This window comes from Pyrus communis, chromosome 10, assembly GCF_041283825.1.
Source record: "Pyrus communis isolate YQ-2024b chromosome 10, ASM4128382v1, whole genome shotgun sequence".
In the NCBI taxonomy this organism is placed as follows: domain Eukaryota; kingdom Viridiplantae; phylum Streptophyta; class Magnoliopsida; order Rosales; family Rosaceae; genus Pyrus; species Pyrus communis.
The window spans coordinates 10,864,300-10,878,321 of NC_142574.1; the positions used below are offsets into that span (position 1 = coordinate 10,864,300).

General features: G+C 39.4%; 1 protein-coding gene across 1 annotated transcript; it reads right to left on the reverse strand.

Annotated features, from left to right (window-relative positions):
* Positions 1-10,998: 10,998 nt before the first annotated feature.
* On the reverse strand, positions 10,999-13,800 carry LOC148693524 (uncharacterized). The gene has a single exon (XM_088678038.1). The coding sequence runs from the start codon at positions 13,798-13,800 to the stop codon at positions 10,999-11,001; it is 2,802 nt and encodes a 933-aa protein (XP_088534164.1).
* Positions 13,801-14,022: the final 222 nt, after the last annotated feature.

Genomic DNA, 14,022 nt, shown 5'->3' on the forward strand with positions numbered 1-14,022 from the left:
AAGGCTTGTTGCACATGCTCAGTGCAATCATTTAGCCAGCGAAAGTGGTTTAGTTAGATGTTTGTGTTTTGTGTGTTTTAGTTTTAAGTTTGCTCGAGGACTAGCAAAAACCAGGTTTGGGGGTATTTGATAAGTCACATTCTGCATGCATTTTTATCTTCCTTATTTGGCGTCTTTGTGATTGTTTTGGATTAAACTAGTTGCATTTTACATTATTTGGTGTTAGTGTGCAGCCAAGTGTGAATTTGGATCACTGGGAAGGCACATGAAGTAAAAACATTCCAGAAAAGATGTGAAGTGTTAAGAAATGCAATTCGGCCATATTGGGTGATTCTAAACAAGGCAAAATCATTGAAGTCAGCTATGTGGTTCCAACATCAAAACATGCATTCACATGCATGTCTCAACCTTGGTCGTGTGTTCCCATATCATCCCATCACTTTATGCACTTCTAGCACCAAGTCAGATTGTGCATTCCACTACTTGTCCACCTCCCTTTTGCGCTGAAAACACCCATTTCCATCACTTAATTCATTTCAGCCATTTTGACACCAACAAACACAATCATTCCATTCCGTGCAGATTCCATGTTTTAACACCCAAAACATCCCTCACATGCATGACTCACAATCTGACCTTACACTCCATTATCTTTCTCCACTTCATCTTTGCAGAAATTCACATGCATTGCGATTAAACAAACCACTCCTTGCAACCATCATTTCAGAAATCCAACTCATCCCTTTATCCATGCCGTGTGCCTATTTCACCTTTCCAGAATTTGTACAAACAATTCACTTTTGGCAGATTCCACTCACTTGTTGCAGCAAGGGCACATGCATTTTGATTAAACAAACCACATCTTTGCTGACCTTGTCCATGCCGTGAGAACAACACCTCAGAAACCCATTCAAGTCCAGCTCATTTGATGCCATTCCATCACTTATGCACTGCCATCTGAGTTAAACATTTAAAAGATCCAATCTGATTGTGTAAGACACATTTTTTTCTATAAAACAAGGCTCACTTGACACAACAAAGGGTTCCGCAAGTTTTCTTCTTCAACCAGTCCATTACACACCCATAACCTCTCCCATTTCACTCCATTCTCTGTCCATTTTCTGTCCCAAGGGCAGAAACCATTCAACCAAGCCATTCTACCTTCATCCGCACCACATTTGAAGAACCAACCCCGAAGGCCACTCCTCAAGGACTTCAAAATCAGTTTTGCTTCAAGGGTTTATTCTTCTTAATTCCATGTTCACTCATGTTATTTATTTTTATGTCAAATCTTTGTAAACATGAAGTGTAACTAATCCTCCTCTAGGGATTCGATGTAACCTTGCAAAGTTTGCCATGTAATTAAGTTAGAATGCTCAGTTTGTCCATCTATTTCTTGTTTCATTCTCTGATTTATTTGTGACGTTGTGAGTTGATTTTAATGTTTGATCACCATTTGAATTAATCACAAAGTTGTGTAGCCAAGATTAAAACACACATCATGCATAATCTTGGTAGATATGTGAATGAATGAAGGGAATGTTTAGCAAACATCCTGCCGAGTTATTCCCTTTGGTTTTATGAAAGTTTCTTATGCATTACATACTCTTGATTATGAACCAAAGTTGCACATCACAATTAGGTTCATGATTATAGACATTTGATCAAATCCACACATCATATGGTTGATCATGTCCAAGTGAAACAAACTCAAGAAATAGGTAGATGAATGAGTACAAACTAGCTTAACAAACATGGACTTAGTTGAGCAATGGTGAAACCGAATCCCTAGTTTCATTTCCTTTGGAACCATCTCATTGTGTTAGTTATTGATTCATTTACTTATGTTTACTTCATTTCTTTATGCTTTCAAGTAACAACAACAAATCTGCTTCATTTGATTAGTTTGATTCATTTCATAGAGTTCTTGCAAAACAAGTAATTACATAGGTCCAATTAGTCCCTGTGGATTCGACACCCTTGCTTGTGCCATTATACTAAATATATTCTAGCATTAGGAAGGAAATATACATCAACAAAAGAAACACCTAAACATTCCAACAACTCAAACTTGAATTGTATGAACGTTTAGGCACTCTTCTCTTCCATTCCTCACACGTACAAAACAAAGAGTATTGAAATTAACATTGAAATCAAAGAAACACCTAAACATTCCAACAACTCAAACTTGAATTGTATGAACGTTTAGGCACTCTTCTCTTCCTCTTCGTTGTAGCACAAGGTCTAAGGATAGTTTGATGGTGTGAATGGTTTGGGGAGTGGTGAAAATGGAAGGATGGTGTTTGGATTGTAAGGGAAACTCACGGCACAAAGGGGGAAGTGTTGGTGGTATGTACAATGGAATGGAAGTGTTTATGGAATGGATGAATTTCTGGCACAAAGGCCTTATTTCTGTGGTGAATGGATCCCCCCCTTTGTGGCTGCAATGAAGGTTTATTTATAGGTGAAATGGGGGGAACATGACAGCTAGGAACTTGGTGGAAATCTGGAATGGTGATGGGAGATGCATGTGGCTGATTTATGCATGTGATTAAAGGGTGGAAATGCATGTGCAATGTTGGAAATCTAATGGGAGAAAGGTGGATGCATGTGTTGGCTGATTTAAAGAATGTGAGGGAATGATGAAAGGGGAAACATGACAGCTAGGATGAATGCATGTGAATATGCTAGAAATCTGATGGGAATGAATGATTAAATGTGAATGGCTGATTAGAATCTAGGGTGCATGTGGGTGAATGTTTGAATGATTAAAGGGGAAACATGACAGCTAGGTTGGTTGGTGGCTGCCATGGAGGTGTGGAATGATGGAATTGCACAAGGGGAATGCATGTGCACGGTTTTGGTGTGTGATGCGAAATATATTAAGCACACAAATTAAACCCTCTTCTGACAATTGTAGCAAAGTATGTAAGTAGGGATCGTTCAAAACCGGGGATTAGGAGGGATTGCTAAACTCTTGAAAACAGACCTAAGAACTCCAAAACAAAGTTAAAAACACTAATTTGGACTCAAAGAATGAAAAACCAAAGTTAAAACACTAAAACAAAACAAAAACTCAAAACAGCAACTAGAAGACTCAAAACTGCCTAAAAACCACTTTCTGGGCAGTTTTGAGCACCTACACTAATTTGGACGAAATTGGTTGAAAACTTGACTCAAAACACTTAAAAACATGAACCAAAACAATTTCTAACTAAATTGAGACTTCAAAGTAAAGGGGGATTTGATTTGGACGAAATTAAAGTTGAGAACACAGATTGCAAAGTAAAACTGATTTTGAAACGTTTTTTTGGGGTTTTTAATGGATGATGAACTAGTTAGGGATTCTTTCTCCACACATGACAAGTATGCAAATGACTCGATTTCCAGTTATTCCTTCATAGAATTATGAATGACAATGCCCCAAATTAACCGTGACATCACTAGTTAATTCTCAAGTTTTCCTTGTGTTATTAAATTGGATGACATCATACGACAACCCAAAGCATTCTTCAAAAGTTCCTTACATGACATCATAATAAAGATACAATCAAAGATCATTACGTTCAATGAAAACTATAAGCATTGACAAAGCACTTGTGACGATGACAACATGACACTTATGCTAGGAATTGAACTTAACGCGATCTAGCAACCTTCACTACTTGTGAATATAAGTGTGTGACAATTATGTGAAACAAACTTATATTCTAGCATCATATTCATGCAAGCCAATTAAGTGTCGACCCCTAATTAACAAACACAAATACGTTATTACTCGCACAGTTAAGCCAATTGCATTCACGATTCAAGAACTCAAAACTGGAATTTATCAAATCAACTTGCACACATAGTTATGGCTTCGAAATCACCCCTAACCAATAGGGGTTTAGCCACTCATGTTCATAGCAAAATGAAAGGAAAATAAATTAAACATTGAAATCATAAAACGAATTACACCTAGAATGCACCAACGACGAAGCTTGAGCATCCAAGAGTCTTTCCTTCTTTCTCCTTGCTACGGCACAAAGGTGGATGGGATGGTTGGGATGTGTTTTAGGATCAGGGATTATGGAATTGGATGGAGGATAGGCACGGCAAGGTGTAGTGTTTGGCTGGAATTGTGTTTTTAGGATTTTCGGATGTGTAGAGTGGTGTGGCTAGATGAATGGACGAAAATTGGGTGAAATGAGTGATTTTCCTAGTGCCTTGCTGCAAAGCCTTATTTATAGGGCTAGGAAAGGTTTAGAACTTAGTTGAAACCAAAAGGTTTTGTACCAGAAATTCTATACATGAAACACTTAAAGGATATATGTATGTAGCTTGGACAAGGTAGGACGGCTTGGACAAGGTAGGAGACAAGATAGGACGGCTAGGAGACAAGGTAGGACGGCTTGTGACAAGGTAGGACGGCTTGGACAAGGTAGGAGACAAGGTAGGACGGCTAGGAGACAAGCTAGGATGGCTAGGAGACAAGCTAGGACGGCTAGTGACAAGCTAGGACGGCTAGGAGACAAGCTAGGACGGCTAGTGACAAGCTAGGACGGCTAGGAGACAAGTTAGGACGGCTTGTTCTTCCAATACAGAAATTAGGCACCATGTGTGAATAGATAAAGCCTTCTAGAAATAAGGTTTTTAGGCCCCCTTGCAGCTCCCTAACTGAATTCAAGCCTTCAAATTCGTCCATCCTCATGCCTCCATGCTTGCACTATCCAATCTTGGCCCAAAAATGCTCTAGAATGCTCCAAATTGCTTCTTTTTGCATACTTTGACACTAAAACCTGAAATTGCACGAAAATGACTTTAAACACTAAACTAACTAAGGAAAAACAACATAAATGCATGAGAACAAGCCAATTAAGTCGCATAAAAATGCTCCTATCAAATTCCCCCACACTTAGCTTTTGCTAGTCCTCAAGCAAAACAAAGAAATAAAACAAGACAAAACAAACAAACAATATCTAAACCTTCCAACGTTTGCCTCAGGGATTTTCAATGCACATGACATGTTAAAGATTATCATTCCCACAGATTTGAGTCAATTTAACACTTAAGCACATGCTTAATCATAGTCACTACTTACTAGTTCACAATTAACCAATTAAAACAATGTTTTGAATGTAGTAACATTCCTTAGAGAATTCCCTCAATCCTTAATAGATTTGCACTCTATTTTCACTCAGATTTTCTAACTACACACCCTATACTAGTTATAAGTGAGAAGATTGATGTAAACATGAAAACGAACACTCACACATGTTATAACAAAAGAAGCATTTTTCTGGAATAATTAAGCATTTATAGATATGATCTCATGAATGGAATGCTACTACTTAGATGCGAGAACCAGGGACACCATATGCTCAAACCAATCCCAAACTCCACATATTGAAATACATAACACTCAAGATAGAAGTTAAGGATTGTAACGGGGCTAAGGGGTATTGGCTAACAAAGAAAGGTTAAGGATAAACAAAAGTTCTTAAAGCGATAGCAAACAAGTAATGAACTTGACACTTAGAATTCACTTTTGCGTGCAGAAAATCACTTAGACACACAAGGGGATGAAATACATAATACTTAGGGTCTAATTTAACTCTTTGGACTCTTTCTTCAACAACCAACACTTGTGAGTTCTTTCTCACTTATTTTGACCTCTTTTTCATTCTTTTCTCTTTTCTCGTGCCCAATTCCTGTTTTTGGCACAAATTCCCACACATAAATCCCTTCCCCCACACTTGTTTTTCTGCACAAGAATAATCAAAAGGAATTCATTCTAAGTCATGTTCACTATGCTTTAAGAACAAAGGCATGGATGGTCCTATTCTAGGCTAGGTAAGGATAACGTGGGTTAACAAAGAACATAGGCTAAACAAGGCTCAACGGGGCTTAAACCTACAAAACAAATGAACGTGGGGTACGGCTATTTGGCTCTTGGTTCACTAACAACTTCATCTTGTTATGTGTTATGCTAATCAATTTTATGCTTTGAATGAAATGGGCATGAGTTCTAGTATTTGGAACTAAATGATGAAACGCCTTCTAAGTAGTAACCAAGCAAAGAATAATGAGATCATGCAACGACTTTAGAAGACAACAAATGCACAAATTATTAACTCTCCAAAGAACATTATAAGCTCAAGTCTCTCAGGGTTGTAGCGTTAGTTTGAGTTTCTTCCTTCAAGCATGTTACAAAAACTAATTTTTCTTTTGATTACATGTGAATTCATAAGTTATAACCATAACCAAGCATAAACAAAGAGTAAATCAAATTTTCATCCATTTTAATAACTCTCTTTAACAGCCATGAAATTACAAACCAAATCCTCAACATTGTGTTGGAAGGTACCTAAAACACAAACAAACACACAAAAACGACTCTTTTTGGGTTTTTCAAAGCCATTTTTCAAATTTTTATGTGATTTTAGGATTTTTACTTCAAAACACACTAAAATACACCAAAACTGCTTAAAAACACTTAAAAACAGCAAGGAACAAGTCTCTAAGTTAAGGGTGATAAAATCCCATGAATTTGCATCAAAAACACTTAGTTACCCCCCCCCCCCCACACTTAAATCAAACATTGTCCTCAATGTTTCAAGCATAAACTCACAGAAAACAATCAAATAACAATGAACTAAACATGGCAAAGATGGTAAAAATAAGTGCAGCAAAGAGAAGGGTTTAGAAACTCAAATCTGGTTGTTAGAGCAATTCCTAGATTTCCTTATTTGAATGCTTGGGTTGCCTCCCACGAAGCGCTTGCTTTAACGTCTTGCAGCCGGACGATGCTTCCATTCAAACTTCCCTAGGTCCCACGGCATGGAATTGATCCTTGAATGGAAGGTGATACTTGAAGTGAACCGGCATTGGTTTGAATTCTAGTGTAGGTGCCTGATTCATCAAAATCAGCAAGTTAGTATAAAATGTAATGGAATTTGGAGAAGATGACTTACTTGTTTTGTCCGACAAGAACTCAATGACAAACACCACTCCTTTGAAAGTTTCAGGGATATTGGACTTGGCCAGATTGCATGTGATGGTTATGACTTGTCCAATGTCATCAAATTCAACTTCTTTGGGTTTTGTGGTTTCAAATATGTCCTCTTTGATGCCTTCTACATCTTCTCCAGCCACTACCTTCTCTTGAATCATTCTTCTTGGTGTACAAAGTCCTTTGAAGAATTCAACACCATCTAAAACTTGTTGTGTTGCACCAAAAATTGGAATAGCATTTTGCACCTTTGGGAAGGCTTCCACGATGTCCTTTTTACTCTCTTCTTGGTTGGGAATCAAAAACCTGCTAGGAAAAGGGACATTGGGTGGAATAACATCAGAATAACATGGAATTGGGACGTCCTTACTTGTGGTGGGTGGTTTAGAGGTTTTAGGGGGCTGCGACAAGGGTTGTTCTACCCTTGCCGTGTGCATGTCTTCTTCCTCCTCCTCAATTAGCAGCTCCTCATCCACTTCTAGGCTATGTTTGGGCATTTTTAGGTCAGCTCCAACCTCCATAGCACTTCCCAAAGTGATAGCATTATGGATTTCAAAATCTTCCTTCAAGTTTTCAATAGTTGAGTTGGAGAGTTCACTTTGCTCTTGAATTTGTTTCATGAACTCCATAATCTGCCCAATTTGCTCCTCCAATTTACCCAACTTCTTGTCTTGATTTTGTTCATCCTGCGTCAAAGAGGTTAGTAATTGAAAATTTTTATCATTATCCATGGACATACTTGAACTTGATTGGAATTGTTGTGGGGGAGGTTGTGGTGGCTGCATAGGTGTTGTATAGAACTCCTCATATGGTTGCCAATATACTTCTTGTTGAGCCTCCTTGGCTTGATTTTGTGACCCCTGCACCAAAGAATTTAATTCATTAAGAATTTGATTATAATCTATTGACGAACTTGAATTTAATTGAGCATATTGCATATGAAGTTGTGGTGGCTGCATAGGTCTTGAATAGAACTCCTCATATGGCTGCCAATATGCTTCACGTTGAACTTGTTGAGCTTCCCACCACATAGAGTTTGAATGATCCCTCCAATCTCTTTGTGGACATTGATTGGCTTGAAATCCTTGCCTATATGAAGCACCAAATGTAGGGACACTCTGCATTGTGGTCCTTTCGGCATACGGCGACAATTGAGCAGTAAGATTTGCCAATTGAGCTTGAATGCTAGCAAAATCCATATCTTACTTCTCTAGTACCTAAAATCAAAGAAACAGAACTAAATCAAATATCAAAAGTAACAACAAACAAAGAAAACAACACTAAGTTAGAAACTAAAACGAAAACAACTAAACCAAAAAGAAAAGAACCAAGGGATTAGCAAAGTTGCTAATCCCCGGCAACGGCGCCAAAAATTTGATGCGAAATATATTAAGCACACAAATTAAACCCTCTTCTGACAATTGTAGCAAAGTATGTAAGTAGGGATCGTTCAAAACCGGGGATTAGGAGGGATTGCTAAACTCTTGAAAACTGACCTAAGAACTCCAAAACAAAGTTAAAAACACTAATTTGGACTCAAAGAATGAAAAACCAAAGTTAAAACACTAAAACAAAACAAAAACTCAAAACAGCAACTAGAAGACTCAAAACTGCCTAAAAACCACTTTCTGGGCAGTTTTGAGCACCTACACTAATTTGGACGAAATTGGTTGAAAACTTGACTCAAAACACTTAAAAACATGAACCAAAACAATTTCTAACTAAATTGAGACTTCAAAGTAAAGGGGGATTTGATTTGGACGAAATTAAAGTTGAGAAAACAGATTGCAAAGTAAAACTGATTTTGAAACGTTTTTTTGGGGTTTTTAATGGATGATGAACTAGTTAGGGGTTCTTTCTCCACACATGACAAGTATGCAAATGACTCGATTTCCAGTTATTCCTTCATAGAATTATGAATGACAATGCCCCAAATTAACCGTGACATCACTAGTTAATTCTCAAGTTTTCCTTGTGTTATTGAATTGGATGACATCATACGACAACCCAAAGCATTCTTCAAAAGTTCCTTACATGACATCATAATAAAGATACAATCAAAGATCATTACGTTCAATGAAAACTATAAGCATTGACAAAGCACTTGTGACGATGACAACATGACACTTATGCTAGGAATTGAACTTAACGCGATCTAGCAACCTTCACTACTTGTGAATATAAGTGTGTGACAATTATGTGAAACAAACTTATATTCTAGCATCATATTCATGCAAGCCAATTAAGTGTCGACCCCTAATTAACAAACACAAATACGTTATTACTCGCACAGTTAAGCCAATTGCATTCACGATTCAAGAACTCAAAACTGGAATTTATCAAATCAACTTGCACACATAGTTATGGCTTCGAAATCACCCCTAACCAATAGGGGTTTAGCCACTCATGTTCATAGCAAAATGAAAGGAAAATAAATTAAACATTGAAATCATAAAACGAATTACACCTAGAATGCACCAACGACGAAGCTTGAGCATCCAAGAATCTTTCCTTCTTTCTCCTTGCTACGGCACAAAGGTGGATGGGATGGTTGGGATGTGTTTTAGGATCAGGGATTATGGAATTGGATGGAGGATAGGCACGGCAAGGTGTAGTGTTTGGCTGGAATTGTGTTTTTAGGATTTTCGGATGTGTAGAGTGGTGTGGCTAGATGAATGGACGAAAATTGGGTGAAATGAGTGATTTTCCTAGTGCCTTGCTGCAAAGCCTTATTTATAGGGCTAGGAAAGGTTTAGAACTTAGTTGAAACCAAAAGGTTTTGTACCAGAAATTCTATACATGAAACACTTAAAGGATATATGTATGTAGCTTGGACAAGGTAGGACGGCTTGGACAAGGTAGGAGACAAGATAGGACGGCTAGGAGACAAGGTAGGACGGCTTGTGACAAGCTAGGACGGCTAGGAGACAAGGTAGGACGGCTAGGAGACAAGCTAGGACGGCTAGTGACAAGCTAGGACGGCTAGGAGACAAGCTAGGACGGCTTGTTCTTCCAATACAGAAATTAGGCACCATGTGTGAATAGATAAAGCCTTCTAGAAATAAGGTTTTTAGGCCCCCTTGCAGCTCCCTAACTGAATTCAAGCCTTCAAATTCGTCCATCCTCATGCCTCCATGCTTGCACTATCCAATCTTGGCCCAAAAATGCTCTAGAATGCTCCAAATTGCTTCTTTTTGCATACTTTGACACTAAAACCTGAAATTGCACGAAAATGACTTTAAACACTAAACTAACTAAGGAAAAACAACATAAATGCATGAGAACAAGCCAATTAAGTCGCATAAAAATGCTCCTATCAGTGTGGAGAAATGATTATGGATGCATGTGTTGAATGATTTCTTGGTGAGGGATGTGGAGTGGCTGGAATGATGAAAGAATAAAGGGTGCATGTGGGTTAATTAATTAAAGGGAGTGCATGTGCAATGTTGTTGTTGGTGCAATGATGGAGGAACAAGTGCATGTGGCTGAAATGTGGAAGGTGTGTGGCTACTTCAAGTAGGAATCCTTGTGACATCAACTCTTCAATTTCGTCCATTCCTTTTGCTCCAAGTATAAGTTATCCCTTCCAAGTCCAATTTTTGCTCCAAAATGCTCAAAAATGCATCTTTTTGCTTCCTTAGCCACATGAACCTAAAAACACACGAAAATGGCTTAAACGCCAAAAACAACTACGAATTAACAATATAAATGCACGAAAACAAGCTAAGTAAGTCGCCTAAATATGCTCCTATCAGTTACCCCCCCACACTTAAATCAAACATTGTCGTCAATGTTTCAAGCATAGACTCACACAAATAACAAACAAACAAACAAAACAACAACTAAACATCCTAACATGGCAGAAACGAAATAGCAACAAAGAGAAGAGTTTAGGAACGCAAATCTGGAATTGGAGTGCTTTCTCAGTCTTCCTTTGTTGAATGCATGGGTTGCCTCCCAAGTAGCGCTTGCTTTAACGTCATACAGCCGGACGAACATTCTTCTTATCCTCTCTTGGAGCCCACGGCATGGAGTGGGGTGTCCTCCACAACTTGCCCTTCAACACTTTCGTAATATGGCTCTATGAAATGGAGGGGATAGTGATCCTCCCTAATGGTGGTATTTTGGTTCCTATAGTCCATGTAGACGCTCCCACCACCTTGAAATCGATTTGGAACCTGCACCAAAGAAGGTAACAACCTATTAGTTGAAATGGGAATTGGAATTGGGATTGGAGACTTACTAGGATGTTGTGGCAATGCCCCTAGGGCAGCCACCATCTCGCAAATTTTATCCTTAGGTATGGCCAGATTGGGTGTTTGTAGGGTAGTGGCGTGCTCCTTGTGCTCTCCTTCAATTCCTTCCTCGATGGTGGTTCTAGAAGCATCCTTCTTGATTGGTGTTGAACGTTCCTGCCCTATATTTTTAATTGTACCAATGGCAAAACAAGAACGAACATCATTAGGATTCTCAATGTATTCAGAAACTTTAAAGTTAATCGTATCACCGCCAAACTCCATAGTTAAGGCTCCCTTGGCCACGTCAATCTTGGTATGGGCTGTTTTCATGAAAGGTCGTCCAAGTAAGAGTGGCGATGGTGGAGAGTGGGTTGAATCCTCCATGTCAAGCACATAGAAATCTGCAGGAAAAATCAAGTGGTCTACCTGCACCAAAACATCTTCCAAAACTCCTCTCGGGTATGAATTAGATCGATCGGCTAATTGAATAATAACACCATCATTTTTAAGCTCTCCTAGATTCATAGATACATAAACAGAGTATGACATGACATTAATTGATGCACCTAAATCTAGCATAGCATGTTCGAACCTTGTATTACCAATTACACACGGGATAGTGAAACTACCTGGATCTTTGCATTTAGGTGGCAGCTTTCTTTGCAACATTGCAGAGACATTCTCACTTACATGTACCACCTCCTTCTCCCGAATCCGTGTCCTTGTTGTACAAATCTTCCTCAAAAACTTAGCGTACTTCGGAATTTGCTTTATTGCATCAAGGAGCGGGATATTGACATGCACCTTCCTAAACGTCTCCAGGATGTCTTTTTCATCCTCCTCTGTCTTAGATTGCATAAACCTGCTAGGAAAGGGCACATTTAGTGGAATAGAACTAGACAAATTCGAATTTGGACTCACCTTGGTAGTTTGGGATGGTTTTGGTGTACTAGAGAGTTGCGGCAAGGTTTTGGCTTCCCTTGCCGTGGCCTTTGCTCCATGTTCTTCTTCTTGCAGCAGCTTTTCCTCCTCATTAAGGCTTTGTTTGGATGGTTTTGGATGATTTCCAAGCTCTTTACCACTTCTCAACGTAATGGCCTTGGCAGTTTCGAATCCACCTTTCGGATTGACCACGGTTGAACTTGGCAACCTACCTTGCTCTCGAAATTGTCCCATGAACTCGGCAATTTGCCCCAATTGTTTCTCCAGATTGTCCACCCTTTTGTCTTGGATTTGTCTCTCCTTAGTTTGAGTTTGTACTTCCTGCGTCAAAGTAGTAAGTAACTTAAGAACTTGATCATTATCCAAAGACATACCTGAGCTTGTTGGGGTAGATTGCGATTGAGTTTGATTGGGGATGAATGGCTTTGTATAAAAGCCCGGTGGTTGCTGCCTAAATCCTCCTTGTTGTTGGGGTTGTTGAGGATCCCGCCATTTGAAATTTGGATGATCACACCAACCGGGATTGTAGGTAGTGGAGAAGGGGTCACCACGATTTTGGTATTGATTCCCATATCCCACGGCATTGAGTGTCTCCCACCCTCCATTCTCGATCAATTGTGGGCACTTATCCGTGGGATGTCCTTGCATGGAGCACACACCACAAGAAGCTACGGTTTGGACTTTTGGACCGTCTATCACCTGAGAAAGCAAAATAGTGAGGTTAGCTATTTGATTTTTAAGTTCGGTTATGGCACTTACCTCATTGACTTGGTGTTGCTGTGGGGTACTCCTTTGTCCAACGCCTTCGTATTGTTGAGCGTTCAACGCTCGATTAGCAATCAACATCTTTGCAGCCGTAGGGGTCTTGTCCACCAATGCTCCTCCCGCTGAGGCATCTAGCATGTGACGTTCAATAGGTAGAAGTCCCTCGTAAAAGTATTGTAGAAGTAGTTCCTCCTTCATTTGATGCTGTGGACTTGAAGCAACAAGAGATTTAAAACGTTCATAATAAGTAGGAAAGGATTCACCCTCATCTTGTTGAATTCCACTTATCCTTTTTCGTAGGAGGATGACTCGAGAAGTTGGGAAAAACTTCTCCAAGTAAGCTCGTTTCATGCTCTCCCATGATGTGACAGTTCCGGGAGCCAATTCGTACAACCAATCTTTCGCTTTCTCTTGGAGAGAAAAGGGAAAGGCCTTCATCTTCAAGATGCTCTCATCCACGTTCACCGGAGTCATGCTTGAGCAAACGACTTCAAACTCCTTCAAGTGCTTGTTTGGATCTTCCATGGACAGCCCATGGTACTTTGGAATGTGATGTAACAGGCTTGACTTCAATTTGAACTCGGCAGTCTTGTCTTGAGCTGCCCTTGGGTATTGGATGCACAAGGGTGCGGCATTGGCCAATCCCGAAGAGGAAAGCTCCTTGATTGTTCGGTTGTCCGCTGCCATGTCTACTTCACCCACTCTTGCCGTGGGTTCCTCTTCTTCAAATTCAGAAATGGACTTGGAACTTTCACTTGATTCGCTAGGTTCTGGGTTCTTTCTCTTTCGTCTCAACTCTCGCTCGAAATCGTCGTCAAAGTCCAAGATATGTTCACGAATCGGATGAGAACTCCGAGTCATAAACCAGTACCTAAACAAGAAACAAAACAAGATGAAGAATCTGGAATAAAATAAAACAAACGAAAATAAAACAATCCAAGGGATTAGCAAAGTTGCTAATCCCCGGCAACGGCGCCAAAATTTGATGCGAGATTTATACGCACACAAATTAAACCCTCTTTTTAGCAATTGTAGTGAAGAATGTAAGTAGGGTTCGTTCTGGACCGGGGATTAGGAGGGATT